The sequence below is a fragment of the Brachycentrus maculatus genome, unplaced genomic scaffold, assembly GCF_059751285.1.
Source record: "Brachycentrus maculatus isolate JH-2025_06_01 unplaced genomic scaffold, ASM5975128v1 h1tg000261l, whole genome shotgun sequence".
In the NCBI taxonomy this organism is placed as follows: Eukaryota; Metazoa; Arthropoda; class Insecta; order Trichoptera; family Brachycentridae; genus Brachycentrus; species Brachycentrus maculatus.
The window spans coordinates 1,984,286-2,001,902 of NW_028281012.1; the positions used below are offsets into that span (position 1 = coordinate 1,984,286).

Below are 17,617 nucleotides of genomic sequence, written 5' to 3' on the forward strand. Positions count from 1 at the left end.
ATTCGGCTGTCCAAATTTAAAACACAGTAAGGGACATTTTTTTTTGTAGTAGGTTTTTTTTTGCATTTTTGGACTAAGTAGTGTCTACTTAGTCCATAAATGCAAAAAAAACTACTACAAAAAAATGTCCCTTACTGTGTTTTAAATTTGGACAGCCGTATTGGAGAGATGAAAAGAAGCTTTTTCCTGTAATTGGTGATAATCCAGATTTTGTGAACAAGTATTTGGACACACTCAAAATGTTGTAAATAAGTTTTTATTCGAAATAATTATATGGTTTTGAAAAAAAAGGTTTCGAGTTAAAAATTATAAAAATATTTTTTGCGCACTATTCTTAATAACAAAAATAATCACGTTAATGCATCTAACATTTAAAATTAAATATTGCAACAGGAATGCAACGTTGTGTCACAATTTTAAAACGATCAGTGAATTATTTTATGAGAATTATGATTGCTTCGACAAGGGTCACAACCCACAAATGAGACGAAGAAGAAGAATGATTTTCATCAACCGAACTTTTACATTTTTATTTATATAGTCATAGATACTCCAATATTTTCTAATATATGTTCTAAAAAGTTTGTTGATTTTCGGAATAACGTAAATATTTTATTAATCTCGACGAGGATTTATTTTTAGGAATACTGAAGGATTTATTTTTGGGAATTACAGCAATAATGGGTTATTTCTTGTGGTTAACTGTTACTTTTTCTACAACATATGAGTGTGTCCAAATACTTGTTCACAAATCTGGATTATCTCCAATTACAGGAGTTATTTTTTGACATCTCATCAAATATAGAAGTCTGGGCATTTATGGGGCTGACGACAGTCATAAGCCGGTTTAAGTGATCACTTTACAAGCGTGTAACATTCACCAATTCTATCCATAATTACAACCACACTACTCAAATTCTTGGAATTCTATATATATATACATATGAACCAATTTGAAACATTGTTCGTGTATCACTGGAACTAAAAGTTTCTGCTCAATAAAAAGCTTCTTTTCACCTCACCAATAGATGTCTGTAGTGAAGTCTAGTGATTCAAGAACAAAGTTTCAAAATTGTTACATATATATAGAACTTCCATGAATTTGAGTAGTGTGGTTGTCAATAATGGGTAGAATTGGTGAATGTTACACGTGTGTAAAGTGATTACTCAAACCAGCCTACGACGGTCGTCAGCCCCGTAAATGCCCAGATTTCCATATTCTTCTTCATCTTTGATGAGGTGTCAAAAAATAATATGTTACTTTTTTGATGGAGATAGTATTCGTTACTTTTTCTCGGTTTAAGCTCAAGCGGTTTTCTCAGCTTAAGTTTTTAAAATTAAATTGTTATAAACATAGTTAGAAATTTGTGTAATTGGCATGAGTACCTTTGAACTATCGCATTAAAATTCGAACTAAGTCAAAACTTCTTTTAAAGAAGTCATTATTCGATTGTTTTTTTTTCAATCACTAGTGTCTAATTTACAGGACTAACAACCGGTCATCGGCTGAGCTAAATGTCTACTGAACAAAGGACGGGAAAGGCATTTTTAGCCGCTCGGTCGACTGATGCTTTAAAGTCTGAAAAGAAGAAATTATTCAATGTTTTTGTATTAATATTACGTACTAATCTCTTTGTTAAGATCTCAACTACATATATCTATGTACACATTTATCGTATTTCGTCGCCAGCGCTCAGTAGGCGTAAAAAATACCCGTCCTTGGTGTGTTAGTACACATTTTTCTAAAAATAAAGAATGAATATTGTTATTTTGAGACATCTATAATAAATGTTTAAATACGAGTATTATAGTACGAAAAATCCGAAAATAATTATTTAATTGAATTATTCTCCCTAGAAATTAATTCACAGACCTTTCGATATGAGATAATGCATTTTAACTATTCATGGAGCGGTCTAGGATTACGAAATGTTGTCCTAGCACTTCGTCTAGGAGTGATTACCCTACGACTGGATGGTAATTAATTTTATCCTACATCTCATATGAGTTGGTGTGGTACCGTTAGCAGGAGAGCGAGGCGTATGATAATCTCGAAACTACTTTGTTTACCGTTCTTTCAAAACCGGCTCAACCTCCAACTCTCCGCTGTGCCCCGGGTACCCAGACTATTATACCTAGGTATATGACCTTTGAAATGTCGCATCTCATAACATCATTTGAAACACATTAATGTAAATGGCGGGGTTCCTGAAAAACTGTTTCCAAATGAAAAGTTTTATGATAGCAGTATCCGATTGGATCAGGGCTGATCACCGAACACGGGGTTGGAAATAATAGGTGTATGCATATGAAATGGCCATTTGCTGAAAGATGGCACTAGCTTTTGTACGTGTAAGTAATTTAAGTTTTCTTGTATATCAGCTGTCAAAGCATGATAAGTCGTTCGTTTCTTCAATAAGTATTTTTTCATAGATTTGAAGATTTTGAAAGTTTCGCACTAAAAACGAGCATTCGCTGGAAATTTTGCTTTTCGCTTTTCACCGAAAGAAAACTGCTGTTGAACCGCGTAGAATATGAATACGGACGTGTTCTATCTGTAAAACGCAAAAAATATTGGGTTAGTCCGGGTAAACCATCAACATCACAAGCAAAACGGAACATCCATGGAGAGAAGGTTTTACTCTAAATTTGGTGGAATCAGAAAGGTACTGTGTATTTTGAGATTTTGAAACCTGGTCAAACAGGTACCTCTGATCACTACCGACAACAGTTCATCAATCTGAATCGAGCTTTGAGAGAAAAACATAGTGAATGGGCCAACAGACATGACAGTATGTTCTGTTGACCCATCCACAAAGTGATTATGTTGCACGACAGTGCCCGGCCGCACGTGGCTACACCAGTCCAGGAAATATAGGAAGCACTTGGCTGGGAAGTGTTACCCCACCCCGCGTATTCACCAGACCATAGCCTCTTCAGATTCACTTGTTTTCTTCAACGTAACATGGACTGTCGGAACAACACTTCACTTCCTACAAAGAAGTTCAAAATTGGGTAGTCCAATGGATTTCCTCAAAAAACCAGGATTTCTTTCATCCCGTGCTTACTAGAAAAATGACCAAGAGGAGTAATTATCGTTTCCCTTTGATAATCAAAAAAATGGTTAAATTTATCAAAAAAAGCACTTTTATATGCATACACCTAATACAATTAAAATTCGCGTGAACTTCGCTTTTATTATGACTCCATAAAAAGAGCTTCACCTTTGAAAACCGCTCCTGTTTGTTCAATTTTGCTACGGATGATAAAAAAAAAACATTTCAACTGCCTGCGATCGTATGAAGATTTAGATTTTTTTTTGTAAAATTCCTCCTCAACGTATACATATCTCAGCTTTTACCATCCTTTTTGTAAAATTCCACCTGAAAATATGTATTTGGTATTTCTCCTGCTTTTGACACCTTGTTTTTTATCTCTATTCTGATCCCGCCGTGATAAGCGGTGTTAATTTGACGATTATTATAAGATCAGACATGGTTCCAGACTCTTAGGTATGTGTGAATATTTAAAACGCGCATTTGACTGGACACAGATTATGCAGTGAAGGAACTGAATGTGAAGGGCATTTCTGAATCCAAAGAATAAATGTAGGAGGAATAGCAATAATTAAAACAGTGTAGCATTCGTGAGTTATACACTGCTAATGTGTACGTAATATAATCATATCAGTATAAATGTCTGCTTTCATATAAAATATAACCAATATTTTATTGGCCGATAAATACCAAATAGTAAATTAAATCATTTCAAAGCTTATTCCATACTTGTTATATGGAATTGTTCAATTTAATTCATAAATCTAGCCTTATTAAGAGTGGGTATGCAGTATACGTTATATTGTGTGTATCAATATGTTTGTAAATTTTCGATAGATTTTCGATAGTTAATATGTTTGTAAATTTTCGTTACTACGAGCAAACAAAATGCACTTATTTAATATGCGCGATATTCATAGTGTAAACATTATACTTGTGCTCTCCGTATGAATATGATATCAGCCCTATAGGTATGCTCGGTACATAGTCCACGTGTGAGTCGGGTTCATTATTATTTTTTTCCGAGCACGTGATGTTCACTTCAGTTGAAGGATTATAACAGAGTCTACCTCCTAGCAAAGAGTATTTAGTATGAAAATTAATGTTTGTAAATTTGTTCCTATTGTAAGTACATATGTAATTAACTAAACATTTTTATTGAATATTTATATAAAAAAACTGTACGAAAATAAATCAACTTATTTATTTTAAAACGTTTTACATACACAAGTCATAAATTAAAATTTTTCCCGATGAGCAATTTCCATTTCTCATTTCGGGGGATTGAGGTTGACACGACTGAAACACGAATAAGAAGGCTTAAAAAAAATGAAAATTTCAAAAAACTAACACAGTCTAAAATATAAAATAATAAATGGGATAAGAATGTTTGAAGGAAAAAAATTGAAAAAATATAACTAATCACTAACACAAAAATCTTTCCATAAAGTATTTTCTCAGTTCATTTATTTTGGATCTCTGACTAGGTTTTGCCTTATATATCAGGCAGCTAGTTAATTTAGGTGTAGGCAATATATTGTAAGGACCTTACTCCAAACTTAGTTGTGTTTATTTTGTATTATAGAGGTAATTTTGACGTTAAACACATTTTTCAAATAATACTTTCAAAAACACGTTTAAAGTAATAAAAATAATAAATTAATCCACACATCTATCTATTAAGTTTCTGAAGTGAATTAGAATATTTAATTTTATTATAAAATATTAACATAATGTGTACCCGTACAAAAAACTTCTTCACGATTAATTGGTCGCGATGCATTATTTATACCCGTTATATCGGACTATTAAAATCATTAATTTTATTTGTGACAGCTTCGGTCGAGGAGTCAATGCCCTCTTTTTTTTATATTGTATTTAAACGAAGTTTGTCCGGTTATTGTGATTTAAAATACTCTCTGCGATGGTATTGTACATAACTCTTCCGCTGCGACACGCTAAGGCCAAGGAACGCGATATTAAATGGGAATTAAGAACCAATTGCAAACACAAATATGTACGTTTAATCAAGGAAAAATTGGAACCAATCAATTAAGGCACAGTATTCGTTAAGTCGAAACTTCATTTTCTCTAAATCCATGTAAAATTTTACCTAATTGTTTTTTTTCTTTCTTAAAATACCGTTCTGGCGTTGTAAAAATAAGTTTTTCTTCGAAATAATCGAATTTGGTTTTAAAAATAAAATAATCAATGAAAAGTTTTTATTTTTAATTTTAATTCATTTTCCAAAACATTTATATTTATATACAATCTTTAAATTCTCTCCGCAGTTCTCTCCAATAAAGAGACTGAGTTCTTGCGCTTGGAGAGAGACTTACAATTGTTATTTATATGTATTGGATGTACAATTTATTTTTATTATAATAATTTTTTAGGTGTTTTTTTTTATTTCTTTCATTACTTAGATTAACATATTCTACTTACTTACTTTTCGCATTAATCTGTATGTGCTAAGTTCCCTAGGTCATTGGGGCGCGTTACACGTCCAGAATCTTTATCCACTGACCGCTCCTGGTAGCTTCACGAAGGTCTTTAAGGTCAGAAGGGCGTCTTCTAGTGGGGCACTCCTCCACTATGTGCCGGACAGTCTGGTTCTCCGCCCCACAGTCGCATCCTAAAGCTGGGCTTCTCTCCCCATCTGTGGAGCGAGAAGTTGCACAGTCATTGTTCGATGCAAATCTTGTTTAAAATCGTTTCCTCGGAATATTCAACCCTGGGACTGAAGTTTTTAAAACGGCGATGAAAGAATGTAATTAGGATGAGAGAACGACGCTGCACAGACCAAATTTTTGCTCTACGAATGCTTACACAGATGTTTTTAGTTAAAAAACAGTTACTGTTCTATGCATTTATGGATCTGCAAAAAGCGTATGAAACTATGGAGCGTGCTGGACAAATAAGGAGTAAACTATAAATTAATACAAGCAGTTGCCACTCTGTGCGACGGCACCACAGCTAGTGTACGAGTTACTGGGGGCATTACATCGTGGTTTGCGAAGTTAAACACCGTAAAATAGGGTTGTGTAATGTCAACATGGTTGATTAACTGTATATGAACAATATGAAAGAGATTTAAAATATAGTAATCGAAGCGCGAATGGTCTGTTAGTTGCTTACTGTTTGTGGATGACGCTGTGCTGCTAAAAAGCAGCTTGGAAGATTTGCAAAAAAATGTATTACTTTTATATGTATGGAAAATGAGCTGATTTGAAAGAGAGGAAGAAGTAAGAGAATCGAAGAACGTTCGTGGTCTGGAATAAGTGCAAGATTTTTTATATCTAGGGAGCTAAGTCTCAAGGGATGGAAAAGTGGATATTTAAAGTATATATTGAGAGAATAATTAATGCAGAAAATAGATTAATGATGGTTCAAATACAGTGATTACAAATTCAAAATTGTCCATAGAAGTTATACGTGCGAATCAAAACGCAGCTATAGTACCGACACTGATGTGCGGAAGCGAATTGTGAAATTGTCAAAAATAGAGTGAATACCATTGAAATCGGTTCCCTCAAACGAATGTGTAGAAAAATCGATATTTGACAGAATTTAAAAATGAAGCTATAAGAAAATAGTGTAAGGCTGAATTAGGGATAGTTCAAAACATTAATAAAAGTTCTTTCAGGTCGTTTGGATATATGGAGCAAATGGTCATATTCATTTATCAAAAAACTTGATTTTTCAGGAGATCGTTTTTAAAGTTTAAAAATAGAATGTAATGTATTAAAAATAAATATCAAGCCGCTTCTTGAACTTTTTACTGTGCAACAAATCTTTTTAGGTAAAACCTGAATGTTTATTTTTTCCATTTGAAAAATATTTAGTATATTTAAAAAATAATTAAATAATACCTTTTCTTCAAAATTCAAAAACAACATTTTCTGCCCTGTAGCGGGTAAATATTAAGTTAAAAATATGCCGCTTTTGCTGGGATATAGTACATTTTCTGGGCATTCCGAAAACATGCACAACTGAATATTGACGATTTTTGATATATGACGTTGTTGAAAGGAGAACCGTTCGGTTCTCGTTCGAGAATGCCCAAAAAATACTTGACACGACCATATGAATCGGAACATAAAATCTGATCGGGTCAAAAGACTAAGTTGTTACGTATAACAATGAATATTCTTTAAGGGACTCAAGAGAGCTTACAAATGAACTACTAACACTGTTGAAAGCGTTCTGAAATGGAAAGGGAAATTTCAAGAGCCAACACGTCATTAATATGAAAATAACATTTTGAGTGTGTCCAAATACTTGTTCACAAAATCTGGATTATCTCCAATTACAGGAGTTATTTTCATATTATTTTTTGACATCTCATCAAAGATGAAGAAGAATATGGAAGTCTGGGCATTTACGGGACTGACGACCGTCATAGGCTGGTTTAAGTGATCACTTTACACACGTGTAACATTCACCAATTCTACCCAATGTTACACGTGTGTAAAGTGATCACTTAAACCAGCCTATGACGGTCGTCAGCCCCGTAAATGCCCAGACTTCCATATTCTTCTTCATCTTTGATGAGATGTCAAAAAATAATATGAAAATACAATCAACTCATTAAACCAAATTAAGTATTCAACATTTATTAGAAAATTTACAATACATACGAGCAAATAATAACTTTTAACTGTTGGGCAATATATCCTAAATAAAACACGCTTTTTACTGAATTGAATTCTACATTTATTTATGTATATTTTGATACGTGACGCGTTTTGTCTTCTAAGGACATTATCAAACACTGAGTCAGCGTTTGATAATGTCCTAAGAAGACGAAACGCATCACGTATTAAAATATACAAAAATAAATGTAGAATTCATTCCGCTAAAAACCGTGTTTTATTTTGGATATATTACCCAACAATTCAATATGGAATTCTACCAACTGTCTGCAGTTACAATAAATAAAATAACTTTTAATATAATTGATAAACACATTTTATGTAGTGATGTTTCCGGAGAGTACAATATTTAATCGTGAGAGGGAAAAAAATATAAAATTTAGTCAGTTTGTGGTTACTTAATTTTTAAGACAATTTTTCATTACGTAGCTGAATTAAAAGGGATAAATAAATTAACATTCCTTATAAATATTTAAAGTTACATACAATGTAATACAAAGCATTGAAACTTCAAAATGCACGTGTAATAAACGTATAGATAAATACATATATTATTAGACTTATCAAATATGGAATTATTGCACTGATGTATTTATTGCAATGAATAATTGATCGTATTGCTAAGAAATAATATATTCTCAACTAAAAACGACTAGTGATTTAGGTCAACCTTTTACAGCTATTAAAAATTACTAGTCAAATACTGCTAGTATATATCGCTCACTCCTTTCAAGAACGTCATAAATCAAAAAACTTGATTTTTCAGGAGAACGTTTTTAAAGTTTAAAAATATAATACAATGTGTTAAAAATAAATATCAAGCCACTTATTGAACTTTTCACCGTGCAACAGATCTTTTTAGGTAAAACCTGAAGGTTTTTTCCCCATTTGAAAAATATTTAGTTTATTTAAAAAAATATTTAAACAATGCCTTTTCTTCAAAATGCAAAAAGAACACTTTCTGCCCTGTAGCGGGTAAATATTAAGTTAAAAATATGCCCCTTTTGCTGGGATATAGTACATTTTCTGGGCATTCCAAAAACATGCACAACTCAAAATTGTCGATTTTTGATTTATGACGTTCTTGAAAGGAGTGAGCGATATTAAAAACAAAGCAAAAGTTGTCAATCATAATTTAAATAAATTAATAGCACTGTATACATGATAGAAGTAAATTTACTTAGTAAATAAATAATAAGAGAGAATAAGAGAGACAAAGTCGATAGGTCAATATAATATGATATATAAAATTCAGAAATTAAAGAAAACAAAAATGAAATCATTTCCTTTATAATTCGAGTAAAAAAACAAACGAAAAATGGGAAAAAGAAATTTAATTTCATAAATGTCATTTATTTTAATTGTTATACGTATTCAGTACAAATCAATATGATACACTTCAAATAGGACATTATATAAACCAAATTGGATGTAATATAAACCAAATTGGACGTTATTTCAACCTAATTGGACAGTATATAAACCAAATTGGACGTTATATTGTATTTTATTTAAAAAATATATAATTTGTGGAAATCCAGTTATTGAAAGAATAAATAATTAATTGTTAATTTAATTTTTTTACAGACAGACTCAGCGCGGGATTTAAAAAACCGGCTGAAAAATGACAACAGGGGTAAAGCAAACCGTGATCAAGTAAGTGTTATTTTTTATAAATATATATATTTTTTATATATAAACAGGTTTCAAACAACATAGTTATAAGACAGAATTTCACTTTGTCTAGTAAAATCTGGCGTATGCTCAATTAATTTTCAATTGCAAGTTCATAAGATACTTAATAAAATATATATGTGTGTGTGTGTGTGTGTGTGAGTGAGTGTGTGTGTGTGTGTGTGTGTGTGTGTGTGTGTGTGTGTGTGTGTGTGTGTGTGTACGTGTATGTATAAAGTAGTCAGTCATGCGTTGAAATTGTTGGTCTTTAATATTAATTAAATTTATGTCACTACTGAATTCGTCACTGAACGACTTCAAAATACAGCATGATATTCATAAAAAATATATCCGAAGAATACTTTGTGTGGATAAAGTAAACGATATTCTACGGTATTTTGTGTATTAAGAGCATTCATAACTTTGTGGTATGGTAAAAAACACACTCTATATTTAAGTATTGATTTTAAATCAAACTAATTCAGACATTCGTTTGATAATGCCCTAACAAGGCTAAACAATTGTCACAATATAATTTTTTTAGTGTTTTTGTTAATAAAATACAACTTAGTAGACTCAAAATCTCTGTGTTTGATTTAAATTTAATACATAAATTAAAATGGAGTTCTACAAATTAAACGCCAAATCAATAAATAAAAACACGCTCTCCTTATCATTATTTCATTTTATTTTATTTATTTACGGTTCACAAACAATGAAAAACATATTACAATAAACGAAATACAGTGCGATACAAATAGTTTTGATGTTTTTTCATCAATTACATGGGAACACAACAAGTTTACAGAAACAATAAAAGTGCAGGTTAAACACATATATAAAGAATAGAAATTTGGTTCTAAAAAAATGGTAGTAACAATTAAAAGTAATGAAGTAAGAAAAACAAAAATAAAAATTAGAAGTAAAAATAAAAAGTGAAATTAAACTACGCTACATAAGGTATAAAATTTAAGACTCCACCAGATTGGTGAAATCAATTTGAAATTGATTTCACCAATCCAGTAATAGTCCTCTTGTATTTCTATATTTTATTTTAATAACCTGACGATGGAATGACCGGTAGTCACGAATAAGTGTTTATAAAATTAGTATTAGACAAAGTAAAGAATGGATGATAAGGAGTGTGTGATATTCTATGGATTCGCGTTCACAAAACACCTTTGATTGGCACGTTTTATGTGCCAATCAAATGTGTTTACAATTACCGTGTGTCATACTTTTCATAACAAGCCAGAGGTAATTCTTAACACCGTAAACAATAACGCTGGAAAAATTCATTAAAGATATGAAAAATATAAGTACAGGGTGTACAAGTTTTTGCAAAGTACGTCGAACATCAATCATATTTGACATTTGTAAACGAGACAGCTGCAGTATACAAACAGATCGATAAAACTAGCATAAATATGTATCATCAACATTGGCGGCACCCACTTGACGGAGTCATGTTATCCACTTTACAAAAAAAGGTCCAAAAAATTTCCGCTACTCAAAATCTTTTTTTTATTATTTGGAAAAAAAATATTTAAAAAAAATGGACAATTGATTTTGCACCATTCTAAATTTGTTTGTATACTGCAGCTGTCTAGTTTACAAATGTCAAATATGATTGACGTACGACGCTATTTGCAAAAATTATAACATCATCCGATGGAGTGATTAATTTTGCGCCACCGTATACGAGTTGCTGTGTTAATATATAAAAGCAACATAGTTAGTAACTTGCATTTTTTTAGAGCTAAGCTCACAGAAACTAAATGTATTATTAACCACTTTGAAATCGTGATTTATTTTAAAAAAAAACAGGATTTTTTTTTACTGGATATTAAACTATTTTGTATTCAACCTTCAAAACGTGTACCTACATGATGTTACTAATTCAGGGCCGAACATAAAAATAATATATTATTTTTGACATCTCATCAAAGATGATGAAGAATATGGAAGTCTAGGCATTTACGGGGCTGACGACCGACATAGGCTGGTTTAAGTGATCACTTTACATACGTGTAACTTTCACCAATTCTACCCATTGAAGACAACCACACTATTCAAATTCTTGGAAGTTCAATTTTGAAACAGTGTTCTTGAATCACTAGAACTACACTAGAGATATCTATTGTTGAGATGAAGAGAAGCTTTTTTATTAGGCAGAAACTCTTTTATTTGTATGTGAGATCCGAATCCTGGATTATAATCATATACATGAGAAACGCCAAAAAATATCGTTTTAATTTTTATTATTTTGGCTTATAATTTGACCAGTTAATTTATTTACACCATTTTAAGTGTGTTCTAATACTTGTTCACAAAATCTGGTTTCATCTTTGACGAGATGTCAAAAATAATCTGAAAAAACTCCTGTAATTGGAGATAATCCAGATTTTGTCAAAAAGTATTTGGACACACTCTAAATGTTGTAAATAAAAATAATAATTGAAAAAACTCCTACTTAAATAAAAATTCACTTAATAAATATGTCTCAATAGATACGAAATCACTTTTTTTTAAATGTAATATAAAATTTGAGCTTGCAAGGGGCTTCTCTGTTATCAGTTAACTTTAAAGTAGAAAATAAAAACCTTTTTACATTATTTTTGACATCTCAACATAGATAAAGAAGGATATGTAAGTTTGGGCATTTTACGGCCTACGGACGTCATAGGCTGATTTGAGTGAACACATTTACACACGTGTAATATTCCGTTAAAATGTTGTAAATGAAAAAATCGACAAAGGTTGTCTACACTACATAGTCAAATCGCTTTGTCATACCACCCAGAAGGTCATCGAGACATCTTCATATTTCGTAACAGCATCCCTTGAGACTTATGTAAGTAATATAATATGAGGGGTTACGAGTATTTGATCGGCTTCTTGTACATACACTGACTAGTCGTTCGAGTAACTTCGTAAACGTTTTGAAATTCCCATCTGTGAGATGACGTAACGACAGTGACAAAACCGGTTATTTTAGGATTAAATTTTGTAGAATTATTCAACCTCTAGTTAAACAAATCTTCTTCTTCTTCTCGGAGTTACGTCCACCGAGGGTCTTCGTCTTCTAGGACAGTGGTTCGTAGTTAATAACCGTGTTGGTTTTGCACCAGTTTCAAATACGTGTTTACCGAACCTTTAATTGGAAAAAAAATATTAACAACATTTTGAGTGTGTCCAAATACTTGTTAAAAATTCTGGATTATCTCCAATTATGGGAGTTTTTTTGTCACAAAATATGGAAAATATTTCCTATAATTGGAGATAATCCACATGTGTGAACAAGTATTTGGACACACTCAAATGTTGTTAATAAACTATCTGGTTAAATTATAAGCTAAAATAATAAAATGAAAAGGATATTTTCTGGCATTTTCCATGTATGTGATTTTAATCCGGCATTCGTACCTCACATAGAAATGAAAGAACTTCTGCTTGATAAAAAAAAGCTTCTTCATCTCACCAATAGATGTCTCTGGCGAAAAATCTAGTGAATTCAAGCAATTTGTTTCGAATTTGAACAATAAAGCTAGAACTTCCAAGAATTTAAGTAGTGTGGTTGTGAATATTACACGTATTTAAATGATCACTTAAACCAGCCTATTGTGTTCAAAAACCTTGTAAATGCCCAGACTTCCATATTCTTCTTCATCTTTGTTGAGATGTCAAAAAATAATACAGAAGAAATATTGCTAGATTGATATATTTGAAAAAATATTCTAGATTTGATTAATCAATGAAAATATCGTATGTCGCATAATTTTTCATAATATCGTACAATAAGTCGGGTGTGTGTTTTGACCTCCACCGAACCCGGGAGACTTACCCCTGGGGTTCGATCGAACCCGGGTTAAGAACCACTGCTCTAGGACTTCCATCTTTAAACGTTTTTTTCTTTCGGCTTTGACGGACACTCCATCCTTCCAATAAGACCGTTATATTGAGGTTCTACTGTGTTATTGATAGATTTGGTACAAATTGCGTAATGCTGTATATTGAGCAAGAATGTACTTAGTTTACATTAAATCCTTTTTGTTTCATTATTTTCAAACGAGTCCATACTCGTATTTTATTTTTATTCAATTGTAAAATTATACTACATTTATGTGTATTGAAGGAAAAAAACAATGTTAAGCCTCCATCTCGGCTGTCCAAATTTAAAACACAGTAAGGGACAATTTTTTGTAGTACGTTTTTTTTTGCATTTTCGGACTAAGTAGAGTCTACTTAGTCCAAAAATGCAAAAAAAAAACGTACTACAAAAAAAAGTCCCTTACTGTGTTTTAAATTTGGACAGCCGATCTGGCCCTGTGTTTATGCATGTACCTCCGCGATGAATCAGAAGTATTTACATACGGACGTGATGATCACATAACAATGCCTATGCCTATTGAAAATTCCAGTAAGTCGCATTTATAACACTATGAACATTTACAGTTCGCATTTATGAACATTCAACTATGTTGAATGATCTCAATTTTTTGTACGGAAATTCTAGGTTTTAAGCATAATTTATTATTCCTGTCTCAAACGCTTCTTTTTTTAATAATCATATTAAGTCATGAATCATTGCATTGAAAATTACGTAAAACATAATTCTTACTCAAATATTTATCCTAGACATAAGTACGTATAAGTATTACTCATACAAATCAGCAGTATTATACAAGCTATTACAAATACGGATATGCAACTGCGAGTACCCTAGGCATTGTTGCTATTCTCCTCTTCCCAGCTACTGATTAGCATAGATGAAGAAGTGTATAAACGTGCGAATGTAGAATGGCATTTACAGGGCTTACGACTTGCAATTGGATGGTTTAAGCTATTCACATGAATTATAATGTGTTTCACATTCATTAATGTTGTATAGTGTAAAAAATGATATATTTTTTACATTAACAAGGACAAAGCCATTGAAAGCTTTTGAACATAAAAATTGCGATATATATATTTTTTTACAAATTGTTTGAAATTTTACTGTCAATTGTCGTCCCATTATCGATTCGACAATCGATAATTGGACGAAAATATCGCCTATAAAAAAAATTCTATTAAAAACGAACACAAATAACTTTTATTTTATTTTACATCGTCAAATCGTCTAAAGATTATTTGATTTAATAGAAAATAATTGAACGAATTCTTTCACTGCGTGTCGATTCGTTGGACAACGGAACATATTATTTTCTCAATTCTTTATTTTATAAAGTTTAAGTGTATACTTATATGATTTTCTTTCAGATATCATAAAACGAGAAAAATAATATTTGAAATCTGATATATCATTATCCAACAAGTACCCAATTATGTTTTATTGAAATAAAAATAATCCAGGGAAATAATAACAAACGATATTTTTTCTGTGAATGTCAGTTATTATATTTTTCCAACGTTTTTTTACGTACGTATTATTATCCTCAATTAATACACAAATGTAAAAATAAATTATCAGAAAGGCCTCGAGACATTCTTGGTATTACTTCTCTGGATTACGTTTTCCCATCGCTACATTTCATTTTATTTATTCTCCGTATTTTCGATAAAAATATGCTAATTTTTATTGAGATAATTTTTGTTTGTTTTATTCTCTCTTTGTTCAATCACGTAACTTGCGTTTTACATTACAATAAAGTCTTAAAATTAAATTGTCAACATGTTTCCAATTCTTCAAATTAGAATTATTATTTCATATTTCCAATTAAAGAATTAAAAATGCTTTAAAGAAAGACAAAATGTTGAATAGTATTCAAATAAATTATGAAATTCGCTAGCATGTGTCTTGAAAAAAGGAGTAGTATTCAACTATCACAACACATTCCCACACGTCGACCTTCTAGAAAAAAATATTAAAAAATACATTTATGTAAAATAAATATGATGCATAGAATAAAATAACAACTATGCAGTTTTTCTCATGATTTTTATTTGACCAGCAACCAGGTTCGTCGTAACCGACGTGATATGAGACTGGTGTGAATACACCTATTCTATAAAATTATATAAAATATAGTATAATATAATATTCTATAAAATGCAATTCCCCCAAGAAATGTCAGTACAAAACTTAAAAAATCAAATGAATATGATGGAAAAAGTTGATTTTCCAAATTTCACAAGCTTATCCCTACAGGTATGTGACCCCGGGTGGCATAGTTACTTTAAATAAATAATAAAACCCTTATCCGTACCCCAATGGTGCACAGGGCAGTGTGTTATATAACCGCAGTATTATATTGATCGTTTACACATGAAGGAAAGGTGACCAGCCCTCCGCTTCAGGTACCAGTCCAGGGTAATATTGAATAAATATAACAGTAAAAAAATCACTTATATTTATTTGACCCCCCCTGGGAATCGAACCCGGGACCTCCAGAACGGTAGCCGAGCGTGCTGACCATTGCGCTGGTATTTTAAATAGTTTTATTTTTCTCTACTTAAATTATTGTTACTACTGTCTCTCCGGCATTTTCTCGATCATCTACTACGGCAATAATCAAGGAGGTCCTCACCGAAACGTTACGTGTCCATTATAAATGATTTTAAGTCTTCAGAAATTCTAGCTTGTAAAATTGTTACGTTTTAGTGCGATTTAATGATTTTATATTAGTACACAGGATTGGTCACGTTTTGTCGCAACTTTAATTAATATTTCTATAGAATACAGTACACAGAATAGATTTGCATTAAAAGGATTTTTTTGCAATATTGGAAATGTAACTTTTAGGTGAGGACCTCCACATATGTATGTTTGTCATCTGTATCCTATCAAACATATTCTATTCCTCTTTATGTAATGAGTCTCCTAGATAACACTGCGTCCATTCGTTGAGATGTGCTTTGCGTTATTGCGAAGAGAAAAATATGCGTAGACTCTCGTGCGTTACATGTGAAACAGTTGATTGTATGCATTGCTCTATTTGCATTTGCTGACAATTATGTTATTTCATAATTAGAAAATGGTTTTGTAAAATGTAATTTGAAAACCTCTCTTAATGAAATGTAATATGTATTTTGTTTATCAGTTCTCATTAATTTATAGTCTAAGATTAAATATTTGGTTTATAATAGCTAAAGTGCGTATGAAATGAATTATTTATACTAGAAAATAATGAGATAATACTCCATTGATGGTATTGCCTGACCTGGTTGTAGACTGACCTTTGTCAGTGTTCAATTTCAACTTTAATATTATCAATGGTTGAGCTTCATCTGAGTTGAAGTTCATATTGAAATAACCACTCAAAATCATTGGCATTTTGTCCAGTTCTTTTCCCAACAATGCTGCACCTTTCGCGCGCAAATTATAATCGCGTAAATTATAAACTAATAAATATCAAAACATGTTCAGCTAATATACAGTATGATATATGTATTCAATGTTAATTCAAAAACTGATTTTTAGAGTCTACTAAGTTGTATTTTATTGTTAAAAAACACATAAAAATCAATTTTGTGACAAACTTAATTTTGTGTTGTCTCCCGTAAGTTATTACATGTTAAAAGTATTACCTTAATAATACCTAAAATTGTATAGCTATATTAGAACCTTCAGTCCATTTAATCTTTATATTTGTTTGAAAATGCCATAACTAGGCGAAACAATTGTCAAAATATTGATTTTTATGTGTTTTTTTAACAATAAAATACAACTTAGTTAACTCAAAAAATCAGTGTTTGTTTTAACATTTAAAACATAAATTAAAATGGAGTTCAACAAATGAAAAGCCAAATCTATAAATACAGTACCTATAATATGCAAACGTCTACGGAAGAAGGGGATGCGTTTCACTTTTTCGTCTGATCTAAGCCAATTTTTCCTACCGCGTCCAAAAAACATTTACTTTAAAAATCTTTATTTAAACTGTCATCGGTAACATAACTACGGACCCTTTTTATTGGTATAGTCGCATTGCGAGGAGCGTCTTCGTAGTGCCATGGTACTGAAAACTGACTGACTGTCGCTGGCGTTCTATTCTATCCTTAGCGAGTTTCAGCAATGTCCGAAACTGTGCCAGATAGCACAGTATTACAATCCGCCGTTGCGTAATCCCAAATTTCCCAACCTGCCTATTGTTGACCGTACCGAATGGACATTGAGTGTGCATGGTACAGAGTCAAGTCAATTGTTATCGATTTGGATCAGTGTAGGTACCTAAGACTATTTTATATTTTTATAATGATCAAATTTCTTGGGTAGGTACCTTTAAATGT

At 31.5% G+C, this 17,617-nt stretch overlaps 1 protein-coding gene across 1 annotated transcript in view; it reads left to right on the top strand.

Annotated features, from left to right (window-relative positions):
- Positions 1 to 17,617, top strand: part of Nep2 (M13 family metallopeptidase neprilysin 2) — a 71,126-nt gene that overhangs the window by 11,639 nt on the left and 41,870 nt on the right. Inside the window, exon 2 of the mRNA XM_088266019.1 lies at positions 9,299 to 9,367. Coding sequence (XP_088122145.1) covers positions 9,336 to 9,367 — 32 coding nt within the window. The 5' untranslated portion in view covers positions 9,299 to 9,335. The remainder of the gene's footprint in view (positions 1 to 9,298; positions 9,368 to 17,617) is intronic.